The 25,946-nt window shown below is 40.9% G+C and overlaps 1 protein-coding gene across 3 annotated transcripts in view; it reads left to right on the top strand.

The window, feature by feature from the left end:
- The window catches only part of LOC139578934 (SLAM family member 5-like), a 209,514-nt gene extending 194,248 nt beyond the window's left edge, over window positions 1–15,266 (top strand). The window contains exon 7 of one of the 3 annotated variants that reach the window (XR_011675648.1): window positions 14,254–15,266. Coding sequence is in view for 1 of the 3 variants with exons in the window: in XM_071407078.1 (XP_071263179.1) it covers window positions 14,025–14,168 (144 nt within the window). In the remaining 2 variants the exon portion in view is untranslated. Of the gene's footprint in view, window positions 1–14,024 lie in introns of all 3 variants that reach the window. The other 2 variants (XM_071407078.1, XM_071407083.1) reach the window with 2 other exon arrangements.
- Window positions 15,267–25,946: the final 10,680 nt, after the last annotated feature.

Raw genomic sequence — 25,946 nt, 5'->3', positions numbered from 1 at the left:
CAGTAACCTTCATTGTAAATGTACATAATACCCCTTCAGTAACCTTCATTGTAAATGTACATAATACCCCTTCAGTAACCTTCATTGTATGTACATAATACCCCTTCAGTAACCTTCATTGTAAATGTACATAATACCCCTTCAGTAACCTTCATTGTAAATGTACATAATACCCCTTCAGTAACCTTCATTGTAAATGTACATAATACCCCTTCAGTAACCTTCATTGTATGTACATAATACCCCTTCAGTAACCTTCATTGTAAATGTACATAATACCCCTTCAGTAACCTTCATTGTAAATGTACATAATACCCCTTCAGTAACCTTCATTGTATGTATATAATACCCCGGCCTGATACCCTGGTCTTCAGGCAGTTTTCCTTTCTATCTAATGCATCATATTTCATAGGCTGATTGAAAATATGATGCAGTAGATAAGCAGCAGGTGATGGCTTTATCAATCTGTCATCTAGAGCAGGGTTTACCAACCTCGGGTGCACGTTTAGTTTTTTGCCCTAGCACTACACAGCTGATTCAAGTCACCATCAAGCTCTGTTGAAGTTTTCCTGGGGGCCCCAGGACTGAGCTTGTGAAACCCTGATCTAGAGATACACCAAAACACCTTGATATTCTATTCAATGTAAACACATGAGATCAACTAACAATCAACCACAACAAGTATGACAATTGGATACTTTTTCCATCACTGCTTTATGAAAGCAAATATCTTTACATTTTATTACACATTTTGGGATTTACTTTTCTTTTCATCAGTTAATCTTACTGTATGGCAAGTCATGCTACAATGCTACTTTTACTGTACTGCAACACACACCAGGTTAACTTATGAAGGGAATGAGAGAGTCAGACACCGGTACAGTTATATGCAAATATGATGTTGATGATACATTCAGCACTGTATGTCTGATTGTGCCAGAGTAAATTATTAATTTAAATATTAAAGCAGCTATCTGTAAGGTCCCTCAGTTGAGCAGTGCATTTTAAACACAGATTCAAACACAAAGACCAGGGAGGTTTTACAATGCCTCACAAAGAAGACCACCAATTGATAGATGGGTAAAAATATAAAAGACAAACATTGAATACATCATTTTGAGCATGGTGAAGTTATTAATTGCACTTTTGATGGGGTATCAATACACCCAGTCACTACAAAGATATAGACGTCCTTCCTAACTCAGTTGCTGTAGAGGAAGGAAACTGCTCAGGGTTTTCACCATGAGGCCAATCGTGACTTTAAAACAGTTACAGAGTTTAATGGCTGTGATAGGAGAAAATGGAGGATGGATCAACAACATTGCACTTGTCTACAATACTAACCTAAATGACAGAGTGAAAAGAAGGAAGCCAGTAGAGAATACAAATATTCCAAAACACGAATCCTGTTTGCAATAAGGCACGAAAGTAAATCTGCAAAAAATGTGACGAAGAAATTAACTTTATTTCCTGAATACAAAGCATTATTTTTGGTGCAAATCCAACACAACACATCACTGTGTACCACTATTCATATTTTCAAGAATGTTTGTGGCTACATCGGCAAGGACTTGGGAGTTTATTAGGATACAAATTAACGGAATAGAGCTAAGCACAGGCAAAATCCAAGAGGAAAATCTGGTTCAGTCTAATTTCCAAAACATTGGGAGACAAATTCACCTTCTAGCAAGACAATAACCTAAAACAAAAGGCCAAATTTACACTGGTGTTGCTTACCAAGAAGACATTGAATATTCCTGAGTGGCCTAGCTACAATTTGGACTTAAAATCTATGGCAAGACTTGAAAAAGGCTGTCTAGCAATGATCAACAACTAACTTGACAAAGCTTGAAGAATAAGAATGTGCAAATATTGTACAATCCAGGTGTGCAAAGCTCTTATAGACTTACCTAGAAAGACAGCTGTAATCACTGCCAAAGATGCATCTACAAACTATTGACTCGGGTTATGAATATTTGTATAAATTAGATATTTCTGTATTTAAATTTCAATAAATGTGAAAACATTTCTAAAAACATATCTTTACTTTCTCATTATGGGGTATTGTGTGTAGATGGGTGAGGAAAAAACATCTATTTAATCCATTTTTAATTTAATCTGTAACACAACAAAATGTCAAATATGTCAATTGTTATGAATACTTTCTGAAGGTACTAAGTGTACAAAATTATGGAACATCTTCCTAATATTAAGTTGCACCCACTTTTGCACTCAGAACAGCCTCAATTCGCCAGGGCATGGACTCTACAAGTTGTCGAAAGTGTTCCACAGGGATGCTGGCCCATGTTGACTCCAATGCTTCCCACAGTTATGTCAAGTGGACTGGATGTCTTTTCACACTGGGAAACTGTTGAGAGTGAAAAACCTAGCTACATAGCAGTTCTTGACAGACTCAAACCGGTGCATCTGGAACCTACTGCCATACACTGTTCAAGGGACACTGAAAAATGTTGTCATATCCATTCACCCTTTGAATGGATACACGATACACAGTCTCGATTGTCTCAAGGCTTAAAAATCTTTCTTTAACCTGTCTCCTCCCCTTCATTTACACTGATTGAAGGTGGCTGAGACATCAATAAGGGATTGTACCTTTCACCTGGATTTACATGGTCAGTCTATGTCATGGAAAGAGCAGGTTTTCCTAATGTTTTGTACACTCAGTGTATATACCTCACATAATAGAACATAGAAGGCTACCATACAAGATAATGCAAACGGCAAACCATTCACAGTGGAATTCTCAATTTTCTCCACTAGAAGGTGCTCTTTAATCTACAAGAATGTGCTCTACTACACCTGCTCCGATGCTTGTCAGGTGTAGCAGGGCTTGCAAACTTTTACGGACTACAAAGGGAAGCCCAGCCACGAGCTGCCCAGTGACACAAGCCTATCAGATGAGCTTAATGACTTATACGGCGCACTTCGAGGCAAGCAACACTGAAGCATCCATGAGAGCACCAGCTGTTCTGGACGACTGTGTGATCACACTTGCTCTAGCCGATGTGAGCAAGACCTTTAAACAGGTCAACATTCACAAGCCAGCAGTGCCAGATGGATTACCAGGATGTGTACTGCCAGCATGCACTGACCAACTGGCAAATGTCTTCACTGACATTTTCAACCTGTCCTTGGCCAAGTCTGTATTACCTACATGTTTCTAGCAGACCACCATAGTCCCTGTGCCCAAGAAAACCAAGGGATCCTGCCAAAATGACCAACCTGTAGCATTCACGTCTGTAGCCATGAAGTGATTTGAAAGGCTGGTCATGGCTCACGTCAACAACATCATCCCAGAAACCCTAGACCCACTTCAATTTGCATACCCCCCCAACAGATCCACAGATGACGCAATCTCTATTGCACTCAACACTGCCCTTTCCCACCTGGACAAAACAAACCCCTACGTGAGAATGCTGTTCATTGACCACAACTCAGCGTTCAACGCCATAGTGCCCTCAAAGCTCATCACTAAGCTAAGGACCCTGGGACTAAACACCTTCCTCTGCAACTGGATCCTGAACTTCCTGACGGGCCGCCCCCCAGGTGGTAAGGGTAGGCAACAACACATCTGCCACGCTGATCCTCAACACGGGGGCTCCTCAGGGGTGCGTGCTTAGTCCCCTCCCGTACTCCCTGTTCACCCTTGAGTGCGTGGCCAAGCACCGCACCACTCCAACACCATCATTAAGTTTCCCGATGACACAACAGTGATGAGCCTGATCACCGACAACAATGGGACAGCCTATATGGAGGAGGTCAGAGACCTGGAGGTGTGGTGCCAGGTCAACAATCTCTCCCTCAACATGATCAAGACAAAGGAGATGATCGTGGACTACAGGAAAAGGAGGGCCTGACCACTCCTCCATTCTCATCGACGGGGCTGTAGTTGAGCAGGTTAAGAGCTTCAAGTTCCTTGGTGTCCACATCACCAACAAACTATCATGGTCCAAACACACCAAGAGAGTCGTGACAATGCCTTTTCCCCCTCAGGAGACTGAAAAGATTTGGCATGGGACCTCAGATAATCAAAATGTTCTACAGCTGCACCGTCGAGAGCATCCTGACTGGTTGCATCATCGCCTGGAATGGCAACTGCTCGGCCTCAGGCCGCAAGGTGCTACAAAGGGTAGTGCGTACGGCCCAGTACATCACTGGGGTCAAGCTTCCTGCCATCCAGGACCTCTAACACAGGCGGTGTCAGGGGAAGGCCCTGAAAATTGCCAAAGACTCCACCCACCCTAGTCATAGACTGTTCTCTCTGCTACCACACGGCAAGCGGTAACGAAGAACCAAGACTAGATCCAAAAGCCTTCTTAACAATTTCTACCTCCAAGCCATAAGACTGCTGAACATGTACATATGACCTTCATTACCTCGACTAACCTGTACCACCGCACATATACCGGTGCCCCCTGTATATAGCCTCGTTATTGAAATGTTATTGTGCTCTTTTATTTCTTACTTTAGTTTATTTAGTAAATATTTTTCTTAACTCTTATTTTTATTAAACCTGCATTGTTGGTTAAGGGCTTGTAAGTAAGAATTTCACGGTAAGATGACAATTACTTTTTTTTTTTTTGATTTAACAACCTACACCCTAGTTCATCACTACACAACAAGTCTATTAACTGCTCCCCCTATCTCAGGAGGGATGGTTTCTATAGTGTAATGAGCTCAGAGTTGATGGCCTCCATCTCCTCGGGGTGTTGTGACGTTGACGGTGAAGTGTGAATACCGACAGTGTTTGCAACTACACCACTGTAGATGGGAGAGACAGGCTGGTGATGAGATCAGGGGTGTAATCATTAGTCCAAACAGTTGCAACTAAAACAACATGTTCTATTGGACAAATTCATGTACGTCCCTCCCTGTTCCCTTTGCTTCCGTTTAAGAAAGGTTTTTACAACAGAATCAGCGTAATGAATACACACCAGAGGGCTGCTGGTCTGGTTGAGTCTATTCTCCCCTCTGTACCAAGACAAGGTCACATCTGTCCGGTTATTCACAGATCACACCACTGAACAGCTGGAGCTTTAGAGAAATGAACCATTTGTTCGGATGGAGAAGGCTTGCCAGACTGACGTTCATTCTGCTATATTTTGCCATTGATGGTATGTTTATTTTATTCTTCCTGATTTGCTGCACTAACTAAAAGTGTATGTGGGAGATGATAGATAAGTAGCCTAATTATTGTTATATTTGTTGTTCAATGTTTTAATTAAATACTTTGGAAATTTAAAACATTTAGGTCTATTTTTGTACGATTGTTGACTTTCCTGACAAGGAAGCCCAGACTAGTGCTTAGAGCACAGACCGAATGTGAATTTCCCTAATGGCATTCCCAACTTAACCAACTATTATTGGTTCAGGGGCCTCTTCTATCCGATCCACAGCAATAATTTTTGTATGTATTTTTACTTTGTCTATTTTGTTGATTCATTTCATGTAAAAAATGCTTCCTTAAAACTTAAAGAACAACTCCAACACTTTTCAATCTCATTTTCACAATCTCCAGCACAATATCAGTGTCAACATATGTGAAAATGGCACATTCCTATGTTTTGTCAAAATAATATGAAGTATTTGCGGTGATGTGGGGAGCAAAAAAAAACTCCCTTTGCCAAGAAACTCGTTGCAGGTTTTGAAAATCACTGTTTATGATTTTTTATCCTACCCTGTGATGGAACTTTCTTCTTATCTTTTAAACCCCAGATCATAGAAATGCGATGTTTTCACATATGTAGACACTGGTTTGGTGCTGAAGATGATGAATATGATGTTGAAAAGTGGCGGAATTGCCCTTGAAATAGCTTCCACCCAATATGACTTTCATGAATACAACCACTGTCACTGGGCAACTGTTATTGGTTCAGGGACCTCACCTCTAGCCTGAGTACCAGTCTCTTAGCTAACATTCCACTCGTTTCCACTCCTTGTCTTTGCCAAAAGGACTTGCCTTTTGTCAATCTTCAAGTATGAACATTCTTTCATTAATGAGCTTGAGGAAATCTGAGGATTTGATCCTGATTCTATAACAACTCACAGCTATCCTCCAATCACAATGTTTATGCAAAAAAGTTAATTCATAGGCTGGGCTATTAATCCACCATTCGTAGGCTAGACTATATTAGGCCTAGTCTACTACAGTGGATGTAGGTGACCACCACCTGTGCTATGCAAGCCAGAGACCAAATTTTTTTTGAGGTCTGACGCTGTGGGACAATGAATTTAAGTTGAACTTGAACATCGTCAAATGAGTCATGTTTATTTAAATGTGTAATAAATCAAATATAGTGCCTTGGCCGATTTAATGAAACCCTTGCTGTTGAGGTAGACAACAGATCGTAACACAGGGAATCTCTGTACAGCGGGACTTTTTGTAAAGGGCTTTATAAATGAAAACATAGCAATATGGCAATCCACGTGACATCATAGAGGGCCAACAAACTTTCTGAAAAACCAAAGTTCCAAAGGATGGGCCTAATATAGTGTATAAGAGGTCACACAATAAGTTTTGTATTGATTCATATGTTGATGATGTAAAGAATATTTGCTGGTCCGTGGTGTGTAATGAGGAGCAACCAGACGCTGCACTTGACACATTTATGAAAATACTTATTCCAGTTACTAATAAGCACGCTCCCATTAAGAAAATGACTGTAAAAACTGTTAAATCGACATGGATTGATGAGAAATTTAAACATTGTATGGTTGAGAGGGATGAGGCAAAAGGTATGGCAAATAAGTCTGGCAGCCCAACTGATTGGCAAACGTACTGCAAATTAAGAAATCAAATGACTAAGCTAAATAAAAATAAACTATACTATGAAACAAAGAGTAAAGTGGATGACCCAACACTATATATGTCAGCTACTACAGCGACTGAAATGACTGCAACAGCCAACAAAGAGCTGCAGTTAGTTTTGGAATGGGTAGCAAAGAATAAGTTAGTCCTAAATATTTCCAAACTAAAGTATTGTATTTGGGACAAATCATTCACTTAACCAAAAAGGTGAATAAACTGCTTGGAGTAACCCTGGATTGTAAACTGTCATGGTCAAAACATATTGATACAACAGCAGCTAAGATGGAGAGAAGTCTGTCCATAATAAAGCGCTGCTCTGCCTTCTTAACAACACTATCAACAAGGCAGGTCCTACAGGCCCTGGTTTTGTCGCACATGGACTACTGTTCAGTTGTGTGGTCAGGTGACACAAAGACGGACTTGGGAAAATTGCAGTTGTCTCAAACAGGGCAGCATGGCTGGCCCTTAAAAATACACGGAGAGCTAACATTAATGGCATGCATGTCAATCTCTCATGGCTCAAAGTGGAAGAGAGAAAGACTTCGTCATCACTTGTTTTTGTAAGAGGTGTTGACAAGCTGAAGGTACCGAGCTGTCTGTTTAAAATTCTAGTACACAGCTCGGACACCCATGCATACCCCACAAGACATGCCACCAGATGTCTCTTCACAGTCCCCAAGTCCATAACAGACTATGGGAGGCGCACAGTACTACAGAAAGCCATCATGGAACTCCATTCCTCGTCAGGTAACTGATGCAAGCAGTAGAATCAGATTTAAAAAGCAGGTAAAATACAACTTATGGAACAGCGGGGACTGTGAGGTAACACAAACATAGGCACAGACACATGCATACACACACATGATAACATACACACTATACACACACGTTCACACAGATTTTGCGTTGTAGATATGTGGTAGTGGAGTATGGTCCTGAGGGCACACACTTAGTGTGTTGTGAATTCTGTAATGTTTTTTAAATTGTGTAACTGCCTTAATTTTGACGGACCCCAGGAAGAGTAGCTCCTGCCTTGGCAGCAGCTAATGGGGATCCATAATAAATACAAATACAAGTGCATTGATGAGTGCTACAACTGTTGCCCGTAATAAAGCACAGTGGGCTACGATAAACTGCATCTAACGGCTTTAATGAAGTAGCAGCTGCATTTTGCTACACCCGCAATAACATCTGCTAATCACGTGTATGTGACCAATACAATTTGATTTGATGTCGCCATAGTCTAGGACCGATAGGAACGTCGAGTGAATAGCGAATTTTGGCTTCTTAATGAGCTTATCAATATGCTTTTTAAAAGAAGGTTTTTCATCTATCTATCAAATACTTGCAAGCAGGGACACACTCAATATGGACACCATCCAAAGTACATATGCTTAAATTATCAGAGTTATTTTTATGCGCTCTAGAGAACAACATATACTTTGTACCTGCATTCAGTACTCATTTCAGGTCAATAAAGTTTTTCTGTAATACAATGAAGGCAGATTGTAGTTCAGATAGAGCTTGTCAACCATGGGGGCAATAACATACTCAACAGTATCATCGGCATACAAGTGCGGGTTACAATTTTTTACAGACAAGTCGATTTTGTTAATGTAAACAGTAAAAAGTACAGGACCCAAAATCGACCCCATGCGGGACACCTTTCGTAATATCGAGGAAACCTGATTTAACACCATCAGTAGATGCACATTGATCTGTCAATTAATTGTATAAATAGTTACAGTTACTGGTCTAAGCCAATTGAGGAAAGCCTCTGAATTAGCAGTGAGTGATCAACAGTATCAAAAGCCTTTGACAGGTCAATGAAGAGGGCATCTCAACCTTGCCTTTTTTCCACACAATTAACCACATCATTTATAACTAGGGATGCAGCAGATGAACTCTTAGCAACTCCCTAGCAACGTGTAAACAACTGTTACTGTAGCTTGTTAGCTATCCAGGTGAGTTATCAGGATAAAAGTTGTCTTCTGATGTATTCTTTTCTTCTGATATTATATTCTTAGTCCTTCTTCCTTTATCTTAATAAGGATAAGGACCCTTTTTTTCTATTTCAGCCTAAAATGACACACAAATCTAACTGCCTGTGGCTCAGGACCTGAAGCAAGGATATGCATATTATTGATACCATTTGAAAGGAAACACTTTGAAGTTTGTGGAAATGTGAAATGAATGTAGGAGAATATAACACATTAGATCTTGTAAAAGATGACACAAAGAAAAAAAAGGTGTTTTTTCACAATGTACTATTCCATGTCATTTTGGCCACTAGATGGCGGCAGTGTATGTGCAAAGTGTTAGACTAATCCAATTAACCATTGCCTTTCTGTTGACTGCCCAAATGTGCCTAATTGGTTAATTAATACATTTTCAAGTTCATAACTGTGCACGCTCCCCAAACAATAGCATGGTATTCCTTCACTATAATAGCTACTGTAAATTGGACAGTGCAGTTAGATTAATAAGAATTGAAGCTTTCTGCCCATAGCAGATATGTCTTTGTCCTGGGAAATGTTCTTTTTACTTACAACCTCATCCTAATCACATTAGCCTACATTAGCTCAACCGTCCCGTGGGGGGACACCGATCCTGTAGAGGTATTTTTAACTCAAATGTTATATTCCTCGAAATCATTTGAAATATGATATCTAATACTAGATATTAGGAGCTCATAATTTTACCAGATGCTCATGGAACTTGGAACAATAACTCAATAACTCATAACTGTTGTTTTGAAAATCTCTGTCATATTCCATTGACAAACATACAGTTGAAGTCGGAAGTTTACATAAACTTAGGTTGAAGTCATTAAAACACATTTTTCAACCACTCCACAAATTTCTTGTTAACAAACTATAGTTTTGGCAAGTCGGTTAGAACATCTACTTTGTGCATGACTCAAGTAATTTTTACAACAATTGTTTACAGACAGATTATTTTACTTAAAGTTCACTATATCACAATTCCAGGGGGTCAGAAGTTTACATAGTTGACTGTGCCTTTAAACAGCATGGAAAATTCCAGAAAATGATGTCATGGCTTTAGAAGCTTCTCATAGGCTAATTGACATCATTTGAGTCAATTGGAGGTGTACCTGTGGATGTATTTCAAGGCCTACCTTCAAACGCAGTGCCTCTATGCTTGACATCATGAGGAGAAAAAAAAAATCAGCCAAGACCTCAGAAAAAATTGTAGACCTCTACAAGTCTGGTTCATCCTTGGGAGCAATTTCCAAATGCCTGAAGGTACCACGTTTAACTGTACAAACAATAGTACGCAAGTATAAACACCATGGGACCACTCAGCCGTCATACCGCTCAGGAAGGAGACGCGTTCTGTCTCCTAGAGATGAACGTACTTTGGTGCGTAAAGTGCAAATCAATTACAGAACAGCAGCAATGGACCTTGTGAAAATGTTGGAAGAAACATGTACAAAAGTATCTATATCCACAGTAAAACGAGTCCTATATCAACATAACCTAAAAGGTCGCTCAGCAAGGAAGAAGCCACTGTACCAAAACCGCTGTAAAAAAGCAACTACACATGGGGACAAAGAACAAACTTTTTGGAGAAATGTCCTCTGGTCTGATGAAACAAAAATAGAACTGTTTGGCCATAATGACCATGGTTATGTTTGGAGGGAAAAGGGGGAGGGTTGCAAACCGAAGAACACCATCCCAACCGTGAAGCACGGGGGTGGCAGAATCATGTTGTGGGGGTGCTTTGCTGCAGGAGGGACTGGTGCACTTCACAAAATAGATGGCATCATGAGACAGGAAAATTATGTGGATATATTGAAGCAACATCTCAAGACATCAGTCAGGAAGTTAAAGCTTGGTCGCAAATGGGTCTTCCAAATGGACAATGACCCCAAGCATACTTCCAAATTTGTGGCAAAATTACTTAAGGACAACAAAGTTGAGGTATTGGAGTGACCATCACAAAGCCCTGACCTCATCCTATAGAAAATGTGTGGGCAGAACTGAAAAAGCGTGTGCGAGTAAGGAGGCCTTACACACCTGACTCAATTACACCAGCTCTGTCAGGAGGAATGGGGCAAAAATCACCCAACTTATTGTGGGAAGCTTGTGGAAGGCTACCCAAAACGTTTGACCCGAGTTAAACAATTTAAAGGCCATGCTACCAAATACGAATTGAGTGTATGTAAACTTCTGACCCACTGGGATTTTGATGAAAGAAATAAAAGCTGAAATAAATCACTCTCTACTATTATTCTGACATTTCACATTCTTAAAATAAAGTGGTGATCCTAACTGACTTAAGACAGGGAATTTTTACTAGGATTAAATGTCAGGAAACGTGAAACTGAGTTTAAATGTATTTGGCTAAGTTGTATGTTAACTTCCGACTTCAACTGTACGTTACTTCAGTCTAGATAATTACATTTGAGTAATGTAGCAAACACTTTTCTACAGGCTACAGATGCTTATAATCTGAATATTTTTGCAGTGTCCATATGTACAGAATTCCAGTCTCTTTCCTACTGCTAGTAGGACAACCATCATGCTCCTTATCTCTGTTTCTGTGTTCTCAACACAACCTTATATCAACAAATAACACATAGTCAAATGCCTACATTAGTACTCTGTCATGTTGCAATGTTCCTCTGACCCTGAAATTCAAAGCATACAATCTAGGCTGTTTAAGAGGCTGTAGTGGAAAGTTATGTTACTTGGTAATGAAATATCTCTGTAAAGTCATGTGCTTTTTCAGTGATATCCTTGACTTTTATTTGGGGGAAAAAAACAACAGTCAATTGGGGAAGAACTTCCCTCACTCAGAGAATGCATTTCCATGTCAACTTAATTTCTGACAAAATATTCAACTATTAGTCCTAACAATTATTTCCTGACCCCAACCATCACATTTGGCCTGTAAATAACTAAGAAGGACTGTGATACTCACAGTAGTGTCATTCCAGACGACTACATTATAGACGTGCAGAAAACATTAACTAATGATTGAATGTCATTGTCATCTTCAGTGCCGTCTGACATCAGATCACAATATCATATGGATGCAGTTACTGACATGTTAAACACTTATCCAGGTATTGTGAGATGTAGTGTGTGACTGCAGTCATTGTGTTGATTTTGAGTCTCTCTTTCCACAGTACTCTGTGCTTCCCAGCAAACAGTCCAGTCTGAGATTCAGCAGGTGAAAGGCATCGTGGGACAGTCTTTCTCTTTTCCAGAGAGGGTGATCAAGTCTGGCAATTTACTTTATGGAGAACTTAGCACTATTGCAAATGTGTACCCTGGTAAACGAGGCAATATCACCCTTGTGAAGAGATTTGAAAACCGCCTCCACTTGAACAATGTTACAAGATACTTCACTCTGTCAGACCTTCAGATAGATGATGCTGGAGTTTATACTGTGGAGATAACAGATGAAGGAAAAAAACTAAAAACATTGGAGCTCACTGTATACAGTAAGTGTTTGTGTGCGTGTGTGTGTGTGTGCGTGCGTGTGTGTGTGCGTGCGTGTGTGTGTGCTGTATATTACGAACACATTTAATATAGGTTCCAATTTCAATTTATTTGTATTTTTTCTTCCAGATGTTGTTTCCAAACCTCAGGTGACAGAGTGTGACAGCAGCTCCTGTAGTGTGCTGTGTTCTGTGGACAACGAAAAAGAGGTGACCTTGACCTTGTACAGAGGAGAGGAAATACTAAACCAGACCAGCAGTCCTGATCTCACCACTGATCTATCTCTCCGTTTGGAGGTAGAGGGAAAGAACTACAACTCCACCTACAGCTGTGTGGCTGCCAACCCTGTCAGCAATGAGACAGTTCCTGTCCCAAAATGTTGCAGTGAAGATGGTCATGCGAATGATGCAGGTAAGACACATTTTGAATTAAATCCACCCAGGAAATAACAATTACCAAGTGAAAGTGAAGTGTAGTTCATTCAAAACATATTTTACAAAAATAATGTCCTTGTGTTTTATTTCAGACAGTGATGGGATGACTCTGGGTTTACTTATTATTGCTGTAATCTGCGTTTTGGTTGCCTCGGGGCTGGTTGGACTTGCAATCTATCTAAAGAAGAGGGGAAATGAACACTCACAAGGCAGGTATTTATCTTTGAGAGGTGTGAGGTCACTCCCCAAAGTCAAAACATGCTTAGCTTTGTTTTTTGTTACTGTTTTTTTTGCAATCAAGGGTAGTGTTTTGGAAAAGGTAGCAAATGTTTGCTTGAACACAGGATGCAGGTAATATATATTCTACACTTCCTCTGCTTGGTCAGAAAGTGCCATAGTTCCAGACAACTTCTAAATGTTGAAAAAGCAGAAGGCACACACACTCTTGACAATGATCACTTGAATAGCATGGCTTATCTGACACCAAAAAGGCTGCAAGCGCAGAGACACATAGTAACAAATGAGTCCTGAGTGTTTACAGCACCTGTCCTGGGGGGTGAGTGTTTGTATGCCTCTGTCAGTTAGTCACACCTCACCTTAGGCCTATATTTACTTTACTTTATTTGGCTCCTCAGATTCACCCGAAAGAGTGCAAGTTGACATTGATTATGCATCGATAACTCCTAAAAAACGAACAGATAATAAGGTTAGTAAAAATGTTACAGGCTGATTGACAATACAGCAGCTTTAGCAGCCCGCATGGCTACAACTGTAGGCTTTAGCTCGCTGCCAGTGGGTTAATGTGGTCTTGAGTTTCACAGACCACCTGAGTTTGATACCAGGCCTGATGTCATTGCAACCAGTTTTGCCCATATGAAATGGTTGGGTTGCACAATGAGAAGCCACACAGCACATATAGTATATAACAATGCATTTGATCAGTTTCCTGTTCTGTTTCCTTCCTCTGGCACAAAGTTTCTAATAATAAAGAGCCCTAAGATATTTGTTTTTTGTTGCTTTACTACCCCTTTTATCTCCCCTCTCAATTCAATTCAATTTAAGAGCTTTATTTGCATGGGAAATATACTTTAACATTGCCAAATCAAGTGAAGTAGATAGTAAACAAAAGTGAAATAAACAATAAAATTAACAGTAAACATTACGCTCACAGAAGCTCCAAAAGAATAAAGACATTTCAAATGTCATATTATGTATATATACAGTGTTGTAACGATTTCCCTGTCGCTCTCCGTCCTTCCCTCCCCTACCTCCCTACCTCTTCTTGCCTAGGAGGAGCGAACAGGTATACAAGAACTGAAATGGCTTAGAGACAACCCTGAACTGACATCAGTTTACTATACACTCCAGTTACATCGCAGCGTTGCCAGCGGGGATGTTGACACAGTGACTTTCCATTTTGCTCCTTCATGCTGAGAGGCCGACATGATAACTCATATCCTGGAGAGGACGGTATTTCATAAATGAAAGTTAAAAAATATTCACCCAGAAAACCTTTTAGAGGCACAATTGTTATGGGAGAACATTCCCCTGGAACTTTTGCACTGTTGTTATAATTTCAAGCTTTCTTTGTAGGTCATTCTTATTCTGTCAAATAGGGGCCTCGATGACATCCACTGATACGGACCAATTCAATAGCTATGCATTGAGTAAATAGCAGGATCAGGATAATCCTTCTTTTCAAGTGCCTTTTGTCCCATATCCCAATGTATAGGTTAAAACAAATGGAACATATATTTTAATCCAATTCACTAGTGTGTTTGCTCTGCTATTGCTGTGCCAAAGCTTCTTTTCAGTACTGTCTGTTCTGTTGTTTCAATGTAGGTTCCTCCCCTGTATCTTTTTATAGCTGGTCATTGTTTAGCTTGCCGGTGGATAGCAGCTGTGTACATAATATAAAAAGAGCAGGCGTTTGAGATAAAGCCACCTACTCCATAGAACCAATCGCTGTTAGGCTCCTTTAGACACAAAAGGTCCATAGATACATTTTTTCATGTATGTTGTATTGAAACATTTGTGAGGGATTGATCTTGATTTGTTGTTTGATCTTGAGTGACATTTTATAGCTTTTCGCAATATTTAAGGCTGGGCTAAATTGTAGCTGTTAATTTAGCTCATTTCGTTAATTATGATGGACCATTTAATGATTACCCCTATCTATGTAGCACATCAACCCTTCATTAGATATTTGATGGTGTAGCTACTTTATTTATGGCCTGTATTTGTCCCACATAAATATGATTCCATAGCTACACTGGTGTCGGCACATTTAAAACTGTAAACTGTCATTCTCTTTTTGCTGTCTGTATACCAATTGTGTAAATGTGAATATACAAACATAGTTCATAAATAATAATACCAGCATTGCACCTGAGATGTTAATGAATTAAAGTATATCAATAACATTTGTGTGTTAACTGCGGAGGCATTGCCTTTGCTTTTGAACAATATAACGCAGTCCTCACAATAAAGAAAATCAAACCATCCACAATAATTACCAAATGACATCTGTCATGTGTGAATCTACTATATACAGTTGAAGTCTGAAGTTTACATACACCTTAGCCAAATACATTTAAACTCAGTTTTTCACAATTCCTGACATTTAATTCTAGTAAAAATGATTAGGTCAGTTAGGATCACCACTTTATTTTAAGAATGTGAAATGTCATAATAATAGTAGAGAGAATGATTTATTTCAGCTTTTATTTCTTTCATCACATTCCCAGTGGGTCAGAAGTTTACATACACTCAATTAATATTTGGTAGCATGGCCTTTAAATTGTTTAACTTGGGTCAAACGTTTTGGGTAGCCTTCCACAAACTTCGCACAATAAGTTGGGTGAATTTTGGCCCATTCCCCTTGACAGAGCTGGTGTAACTGAGTCAGGTTTGTAGGTCTCCTTGCTCGCACACGCTTTTTCAGTTCTGCCCACACATTTTCTATAGGATTGAGGTCAGGGCTTTGTGATGGCCACTCCAATACCTTGACTTTGTTGTCCTTAAGCCATTTTGCCACAACTTTGGAAGTATGCTTGGGGTCATTGTCCATTTGGAAGACCCATTTGCGACCAAGCTTTAACTTCCTGACTGATGTCTTGAGATGTTGTTTCAATATATCATCATAATTTTCCTGCCTCATGATGCCATCTATTTTGTGAAGTGCACCAGTCCCTCCTGCAGCAAAGCACCCCCACAACATGATGCTGCCACCCCCGTGCTTCACGGTTGGGATGGTGTTCTTCGGTTTGCAACCCTCCCCCTTTTCCCTCCAAACATAACAATGGGCATTATGGCCAAACAGTTCTATTTTTGTTTCATCAGACCAGAGGACATTTAACCAAAAAGTACGATCTTTGTCCCCATGTGCAGTTGCAAACCGTAGTCTGGCTTTTTTATGGCGGTTTTGGAGCAGTGGCTTCTTCCTTGCTGAACGGCCTTTCAGGTTATCTCGATATAGGACTTGTTTTACTGTGGATATAGATACTTTTGTAACTGTTTCCTCCAGCATCTTCACAAGGTCCTTTGCTGTTGTTATGGGATTGATTTGCACTTTCGCACCAAAGTACGTTCATCTCGAGGAGACAGAACTCGTGTCTTCCTTGAGCGGTATGACGGCTGCGTGGCTGATTTCCCATGATGTCAAGCAAAGAGGCACTGAGTTTGAAGGTAGGCCTTGAAATACATCCACAGGTACACGTCCAATTGACTCAAATTATGTCAATTAGCCTACCAGAAGCTTCTAAAGCCATGACATCATTATCTGGAATTTTCCAAGCTGTTTAAAGGCACAGTCAACTTAGTGTATGCAAACTTCTGATTCACTGGAATTGTGATACAGTGAATTATATGTGAAAAAAATCTGTCTGTTAACAATTGTTGGAAAAATTACGTGTCATGCCTAAACTATTGTTTGTTAACTAGAAATCTGTGGAGTGGTTGAAAAACTATTTTTAATGACTCCAATCTAAGTGTATGTAAACTTCCGACTTCAACTGTATCCCAGTCCACGAGATCAAAACAATCCTGAAGCATGGATTCCGATTGGTCAGACCAGTGTTGAATAGTACGAAGCACAGGCACTTCCTGTTTGAGTTTCTGCCTATGGGATGGGAGGAGCAAGATGGCATCATTGTCACATTTGCCGAAGGAGGGCAGGGGAGGGCATTGTAAGCATCCCGGAAGTTTGAATAGCAATGGTCTAGAGTCTTAGTAGCACAAGTAGGACAATCAATATGTTGATAGAATTTTGGCAGCCTAGTCCTCAGATTTTCTTTGTTAAAATCCTCAGCTACAGTAAATGCAGCCTCAGGATATGTTGTTTCCAGTTTGCATAAAGTCCAGTGAAGTTCTTTGAGGGCCGTCAAGGTTTCGGCTTGAGGTGGGATGTAAAATGGCCGTGGCGATGACTGAGGAGAATTCTTTTAGGAGATAATATGGTCGGCATTTCATTGTGAGGTATTCTAGGTCGTGTGAACAAAATGACTTGAGTTCCTGTATGTTCCTAGAATTACACATGAGTTGTTAATCATGAAACACCCCCCCACCCTTCTGCTTCCTGGAGTGATATTTATGGGGTACGGGGAGAATCACTCCCCATACCCCATAATTACCCAGGTCTTCAGTGGGGAAGGGGTGAAGCATCTAAGCCGTGTACATGACTGCTGTCTTCTAGACCACAGGCTCTGCATTACTTGATATGACTGCTAATTCTTAATTAATTTATATTTGGGACTTGTGTGTATTGTTATAATTAGGGGCTACGTATATAGTCATGTTACACTGTATGTACAAGTGGGTAACCTGTACAAGTGTGAGGTGTGTAATGGAAATGTGTTTTGTTGCATATCCCACTCACCCTGAGGCACTCTCAGAGAGGGGGGTCACAGCCAGGGATCAGCCAATATTGACGGCGACCCTGGAGCAATTAGGGTTAATTGCCTTGCTAGAGGGCAGAACAACAGATTTGTACCTTTTGGTTACTGGCCCAACGCTCCAAACCGCCAGGCTACCTACACTACTGCTCTGTTGGGGCTAGAAACATAAGCATTTCACTGCACGTGCGTTAACATCTGCAACATATGTGTATGCTATCAATAGTATTTGATTTGATTTTTGATTAGGAACACTACTTTTCATGGTTTCATTACACAACCATGCTGTTTTGAGACTTTCTATTTTTACAGTGTAGTTTCTCACAGCAGCCGTCCCTAATCTTTGCTAAGACTCCACCGTGGGGAAGAGACAAATAAAGCTCTTACCATATCCTCAAAAGGTCAAATTCTATACAATTAACACTACTTTATTTGGCATTAGCCCTACTCTGAATCCCACATTTTAACACCTTCAATTAATCTAGTTTGAACAGGTTTTTAGTGCTTGTCACCTTGGCCGTGTGGTTGAGGATGTCAGTCAGAGATGGTGCCCCCGCTTTCTATAATCTCTGTTTCCTTGCAGCCCCACCACATCCTGTATAGCTTAGAGATCGAGACCCTAACTACACATCTCTATAAACAGAAATTAACACAAGTTATCATCTTCATATCCCTTGTATCTTCAATCAATCAAATTGATTTATAAAGCCCATTGTCAGGATTTGGCCAGGATTGTTCAGGTTTTGGTCACTAGATGCCCCCATTGTGCTTTTTTGACCCTTTTGTTTTTTCCCTTGTTCCAGTTATTGCACCTGTGCCTCATTTCCCTTGAAAGTATTTAAACCCTTAGTGTTCCTCAGTTCTTTGCTCTGTGTTTGTATGTTAGCACCCAGCCCCAGCCATGCTGTGAACATTTGTTTCTCTAGTTGGATTTTCTTGAGGTACTCTGGTTTTGTTCTTGTTTATTTTTGATTATTCTTTTGAGGTTTGTTTTTTCCCTGCTGTTCTTACCACTTTGTGGATTTTTCCTTGTGTCTTGGAGGTTATACATTTTTTCTCTTGGAATTACTTTTGACATTGTGTATTTATATTTTTTGCCTGAAGATCTTTTCCTTTTTACTTTATTAAACCACTGTCTCTAGTACTGCTGTGTCTGCCTCATCTTCTGGGTTCTGCCGACTATTAGTGGCTCAGTTTACTAAGTGACTGTTTCTCACACCGGAGACCCGAGTTCGTAACCGGGTCCTGACACCCATTTTACATCAGCAGATGTCACAAAGGGTTTATACAGAAACCTAAAAATGATCTTATGAGCATTTAATCTTTGTGGAGCTTGTGGTTGTGAACTTCACAGCAAGAGGAAGAGAATTTTAAACCTGAACACATCTCAAACACTAAGACCCCATCTCTCTTGCCCTCCTGTCGGGGCATGGCAACCACACTTTCCAGTTCCGGCTAAGCCTGGCCAACCATTATCACCTCACGACTCAAGCACTTTAAAATGTTTTCCAATAGTTAATGCATTCTTTATGATCATGATTGTGTCTCCACATAGCAACGTCTCTCTCTACCCCCCTCTGAGAGGGGCCATATAATGTAAAAATTTCAGCATGCAGCTAGAATGTCTATTGAGTATACATTGTAAAAGCATTGTGTAATTTAAGACTTTCTTTCCAAAGTGACTTACAGTCATGTGTGCATACATTTTATGTGGTGGTGTTGCCGGGAATCAGACCCACTGTCCTGGGGTTGTAAGGGCCACGCTCTACCAATGAGCTATGGAGGACTATGCTCCCCTGAAAACTTGGCTGATGGAGATTATTTTGGAATGATTGTGATACTCTATGTCTGCTAATTGTAGGTGCAGGGGACTGAGAGCATGGTTTGTGGTGTCAGCGCTCTTGCTTGAGAGAAGCTGTTCAGAGATAGAGGGAGGTACCACATCTCCCATATAAGCAAGTGAAAATGACAGCAACTGACCCATCCAATTTCAAAACACCTTCATATCCTATTCAATGTTAACACATTAGATCAACCCCAACAACCTTCTGAATAGCACTTGGGGAAAAAAATGTTTTCAAAGTGTCTTTAGGATTTACAACAGTTGATTCTACTGTATGTCAAGTCATATTACAGCTAAACAATAATACACAATGCTACTTTTAGTGTATTGCAACACACACCAGGTTAACTTATGAAGGGAATGAGAGAGTCAGAGACCGGTACAGTTATATGCAAATATGATACTGGCGATACATTCAGCGCTGTATGTCTGATTGTGGACAGGGTAAATTATTAATTTAAACGTTAAAGCAGTTGATGAGCTCTTTGCCAAGGAACGTTTTAACCCCCCACACAGCTTGTTTATCCCACCCACCGTTAGCAAGTACAATCATCTAGTAAAGGTTTCACCTGGGTGAGTTAGACAACGGCTCCACACAGATAGATCTCTGGTTCCCCACAGGCCCCCCACCCCTCCCACAATCTGGCTGCTCCTCCCAAAGGAATCATTCCTAATGCAGATGTTTCCTTTGTTCAGTCACCAGCAGCCCAGCCTTAAATCATTCCAAAGACTGTTCCTAGCAGTGTTGTGTTACTATCCCACTGGTCTTCAATTTCAACCCCCCTACTTTCTCTCGCTAACTTTGCTCTCAAATATTCTCTGGAGAATATGAAGTGAGAAAATTAATGCACACAGAATGGGTTAGACAAAAACAGCTATTTTTGAGGGACACGTACAAGATAAATGAAATGTGTTACAGTAAATACAGTATATCTTACCTTTGTTGGACTCTCCCTATGGTGAATAACACTGCAAAGATTCCTGGGAAACAGGACACTATCATCCTCCATGCCTCTCGTCTTTGTTGTGTAGTGTGGAGTTGTGTGTGGGAAACAGGTACAGTACATAACACACAGTGTGTAACGGCAGCCTTCCCTCTCTTCACTAGAAGAGGGGGTGAAACAGGAATCGGACCAACACGCAGCGTAGCCAGTGCTCAACATGTTTAATTAAACGAAAACAGTGAACACTTACAACGAACAAAATAACAAAATGTGGCAAACCGAAACAGTCCTATCTGGTGCAGAACACAAACACAGAGACAGGAAACAACCACCCACAAAATCCCAACACAAAACAAGCCACCTATATATGATTCTCAATCAGGGACAACGATTGACAGCTGCCTCTGATTGAGAACCATATTAGGCTGGACACAGAAACAGACGAACTAGACACAAAACATAGAATTCCCACCCAGCTCACGTCCTGACCAACACTAAACAAGCAAAACACATAAGAACTCTGGTCAGGACGTTACACAGTGCCTTCAGATCCAAAGCATGAATGAAACCCTAGGCCTACAGGATATACAGTACCAGTCAAACGTTTGGACACATCTACTCATTCAAGGGTTTTTCTGTATTTTTACTATTTTCTACATTGTAGAATAATAGCGAAGACATCAAAACTATGAAATAACATGTATGTAATCATCAAAAAAGTGATAAACAAATCAAAATATATTTTATATTTGAGATTCTTTAAAGTAGCCACCCTATGCCTTGATGAAAGCTTTGCACACTCTTGGCATTCTCTCAACCAGCTTCAGGAGGTAGTCACCTGGAATACTTTTCAATTAACAGGTGTGCCTTGTTAAAAGTTAATTTGGGTAATTTCTTAATGCATTGGATCCAATCAGTTGTGTTGTGACAAGGTAAGGATGGTATACAGAAGATAGCCCTAATTGGTAAAAGTCCATATTATGGCATGAACAACGCAAATAAGCAAAGTGAAATGACATTCCATCATTACTTTAAGACATGAAGGTCATTCAATATGGAAAATGTTGAGAACTTTTAATGTTTCTTAAAGTGCAGTCATAAAAACCATCAAGCGCTATGATGAAACTGCTTTTCTGGTGACACAGTCAGTGATTTATTTAGACTTCAAACCACACTTAACCAGAATGGCTACCACAGCATTCTGCTGCAATATGCCTTCAGACTTCTCTCCACCATGTTGTCCCTCGACACACAAATGTTGAAGGTCTTTGTATGTTGCACTTGTGATGCCACCCACTGCAAAACATCTTCTTCCCTGTTAAAAACATGACATAATTAAAATAGATGGCACGGGGCCTCCCGGGTGGCGCAGTGGTCTAAGGCACTGCATCGCAGCGATAGCTGCGCCACCAGAGACTCTGGGTTCGCGCCCTGGCTCTGTCGCAGCCGGCCGCGACCGGGAGGTCCGTGGGGCGACGCACATTTGGCCTAGCGTCGTCCGGGTTAGGGAGGGTTTGGCCGGTAGGGATATCCTTGTCTCATCGCGCACCAGAGACTCCTGTGGCGGGCCGGGCACATTGCTTGCTAACCAAGGGAGCCAGGTGCACGGTGTTTCCTCCGACACATAGGTGCGGCTGGCTTCCGGGTTAGAGGCGCGCTGTGTTAAGAAGCAGCAGCTCCCTTGGTTGGGTTGTGTTTCGGAGGACGCATGGCTTTCGACCATCGTCTCTCCCGAGCCCGTACGGGAGTTGTAGGTTGGAGGCGGAGAGAACAGTCCATGACTGGGGTGGCTGCAGTCTTTGATGATTTTTAGGGCCTTCTTCAGACATCTTTGAACATAGGATGCAGGTCAAATAAAGTGTCACCTTCTCTGCTTTGTCAGACAGTTGATTTATTTTAACCTGTCTGATATACTTCTCTAAATATTAAAAAAGCAGAAGGCACACACGCACACACCCTAACAATGATTACTGAATAGCTTGACTTCTCTGGCGCCAAAAAGACTGCAAGCACAGACACAGTTAGTACGCATACTGTGTTAACAAATGACTCCTGTGTGGTTGAGCATCTGTGTATCTCTGTCAGTTAGTCACATCCTCCCTAGCCATATATTTACCTTCCTTTATTTGTACTTCATCTAAAGAGTGCAAGTTGACATTCACTATGCAGCCCTCGTGGCTACAACTGTAGGCTTTAGCTCTGTGTCAGTGGGTTAATGAGGTCTTGAGTTGCACAGACCACCTGAGTTTGATACCCGGCCTGATGTCATTGCAACCAGTTTTGCGCATATGATATGGTTGGGTTGCACAATGAGAAGCAACACAGCACATATGGTATATCGTGATACCTTTGATCTTCACATAGTCTTTTAAAATAAAGGTTTGTGGACTTTCAAAGCTTGACTTCATGGTTCCTCCCACTAGCTTTAGGAATAGTTCTAGATGTGTGTTCACAATCAAATCAAATCAATTCAAACTTGATTTGTTACATGCGCCGAATACAACAAGTGTAGACCTTACTGTGAAATGCTTACTTACAGCCCTAAACCAACAGTGCAGTTCAAGAAGAGTTAAGAAAATATTTACCAAATAAACGAAAGTAAAAAATAATAAGGAGTAACGAGGCTATATACAGGGGGTAAAGGTACTGAGTCAGTGTGCGGGGGTACAGGTTAGTTGAAGTAATTTGCACATGTAGGTAGGAGTGAAGTGACTATGCATAGATAAACAGAGAGTAGCAGCAGTGTACAAAACAAATTGGGAGGGGGGGGGTCAATGTAAATAGTCCAGTGGCCATTTGATTATTGTTCAGCAGTCTTATGGCTTGGGGGTAGAAGCTGTTAAAGAGCCTTTTGGTCCTAGAATTGGCGCTCCGGTACCGTTTGCCGTGCGGTAGCAGAGAAAACTGTCTATGACTTGGGTGACTGGAGTCTCTGACAATTTTATGGGGTTTCCTCTGACACCGCCTATTATATCGGTCCTGGATGGCAGGAAGTTGGCCCCAGTGATGTACTGGGCCGTACGCACTACCCTCTGTAGCGCCTTAAGGTCAGATGCCGAGCAGTTGCCATACTAGGAGGTGATGCAACCGGTCAGGAAGCTCTCAATGGTGCAGCTGTAGAACTTTTTGAGGATCTGTGGACCCATGCCAAATCTTTTCAGTCTCCTGATTGGGGAAAGGTTTTGTTGTGCCCTCTTCACGACTGTCTTAGTGTGTTTGGACTGTCATGACGTTGGGTTGGGGGTAGGTTTACGACAGTCATAAATACCTCTTTCCCCCTTTTTCTCTCTCCCCACTATAACTGATGTGACATAAGGAAACCCATGGGTTAACATAGAGATTCTGGGTAACATCAGAAGTTGGGGTAAATGAACTATATTCTGGTAATCCAACCAACTGTACATATGCGGTGGTACTTAAGGTATATTATGTCAGTTCGGTTGCCCTCTGACACATTCTCATCAATGATAGAATGACATAAACGCTACTGTGAAAAGTCTAAACGTCAGAGGTATCGGATTCACATGGAATTGTTGTTTAATTCAAATGTTTGAATATGAGATTATTTGTGAAGAGATGAAATGTAATTTTAGCTTCCAAATGAGAGATCTGTGCTTTCATAAGTTTTCCTCTGCTCAACCAGGGGCCCGCCCCTGTGAAGAGACCTGGGTAATAGACTTTTCAGACACACCCCTCTACCTCCACTATATAAAGGCAGTGACAAAAATGTAACTTCCTGTTCCGGGTATGCTAGGATGACGATCCAGTGTCAGAATGGTTCAGATAATCACTTTAGATGAAGCCAACATCAGCATGGACTTTGATTGCGAATGGTATGAACTTTGAACTCGTGTTCACTACAGAAGTGATATCCCCTAGCCGTTGAGTTGGCAACAGCTGCTACAAACGCAGGTTAGGAAGGACCGTCCGAGTATCCCGTCTTCCACACACAACGGTACTACGAAGTATCCCGTGACTACCAGAGACCAGAGACATCCTCCAAAGGACAGAGGACTCGGGTCGTCGATACGGCCTTCCATCTACCACCAACCTACTGAAGCGCAGCTCAGAGTAAATATGTATTGCATTTTCCTTGTCAAATGGGCGGTATTTAGAATGCATAAGAAACTATATTTACGAGAGCACAGCTTTTGCCCTGTTCCGAATCTCCCGCTCTTTCACTAAAATCCCGCCCCTTCCCTTTGTGTAACAAGCTGTCATATCTATTCTGCCCGCTAGGGCCGTTTTCTGTATGACGTAATTTGATCAAGTTATGATTTAATTGTATATGTGTGATTCTGTGTGATTAGTTAGGTATTTAGTAAATAAATAATTAAACCCAATTTTGTATTGCTGATTCAACTTGTTAGCCAGGATTCTTGCAGACAATCAAGGACTTACAACTTTCAGATGAGACTGAATAAAATGATGATTAATGTGACTGTTATTTAGTAAAATATTACAAAATCTTTAAGAGTTTATTCGAAAGATAACAGCTCTATAAATATTATTTCGTGGTGTCCCTCTCTAGTTAATTAATATTTACATGGTTAGTTCAATCAGGTAATATTGATACCGGAGAAATTATTTTATAGAATAGCATGTCATAGCAATCAATCTGGCATAGTCAAAGACACGACAGGACCATGATAGTTTGTTGGTGATGTGGACACCAAGGAACTTGAAACTCTCGACCCGCTCCAATACAGCACCTTAATGGGGGCCAGTTTGGCCCTCCTTTTCCTGTAGTCCACTATCAGCTCCTTTGTCTTGCTCACATTGAGGGAGAGGTTGTTGTTCTCTGACCTCCTCCCTATAGGCTGTCTCATCTCTGTCTATGATCAGGCCTATCACTGTTGTGTCGCCCGGGCAAACTTAATGATGGTGTTGGAGTCGTGTTTGGCTACGCAGTCGTGGGTGAACAGGGAGTACAGGAGGAGACTAAGTACATACCACTGAGGGGCCCCGGTGTTGAGGATCAGTGTGGCAGACGTGTTGTTGCCTGACCTTACCCCTTGAGGGTGGCCCGTTGTGAAATCCAGGATTCAGTTGCAGAGGGAGGTGTTTAGTCCCAGGGTTCTTAGCTTAGTGATGAGCTTTGTGGGCACTATGGTGTTGAACGCTGAGCTGCAGTCAATGAACAGCATTCTCGCATAGGTGTTCATTTTGTCCAGGTGGGAAAGGGCAGTGTGGAGTGTGTTTGAGATTGCGTCATCTGTGGATCTGTTTGGGCAGTATGAGAATTGTTTTTCCTTTTTTGTTGCTTTCCTACCCCTTTTCTCTCCCCTCTCTCTGCCCCTCTTTCCTGTACACACATCATACAAGTGTTTACTGAGTGATAACTTGTTTAAAGATAATATTTACCATGATTAATGTGCAGGTGAGTTAATATTTTATTTAAATAATTCAAATAAGACCACTAGACGTAGCTTTGAAGTGTTATTTACTAAATCATTTCTAAATTAAACTGATGAGGGCAGTTATTAATGGTATTTAAAAAAAGGCCCCTTTTCTAAAAACAACATTTCATGAA

This window comes from Salvelinus alpinus, chromosome 6 (assembly GCF_045679555.1).
Source record: "Salvelinus alpinus chromosome 6, SLU_Salpinus.1, whole genome shotgun sequence".
Lineage (NCBI taxonomy): Eukaryota > Metazoa > Chordata > Actinopteri > Salmoniformes > Salmonidae > Salvelinus > Salvelinus alpinus.
Note: the sequence above shows the minus strand (reverse complement) of the source record. Positions and strands in the feature narration are given on the sequence as shown.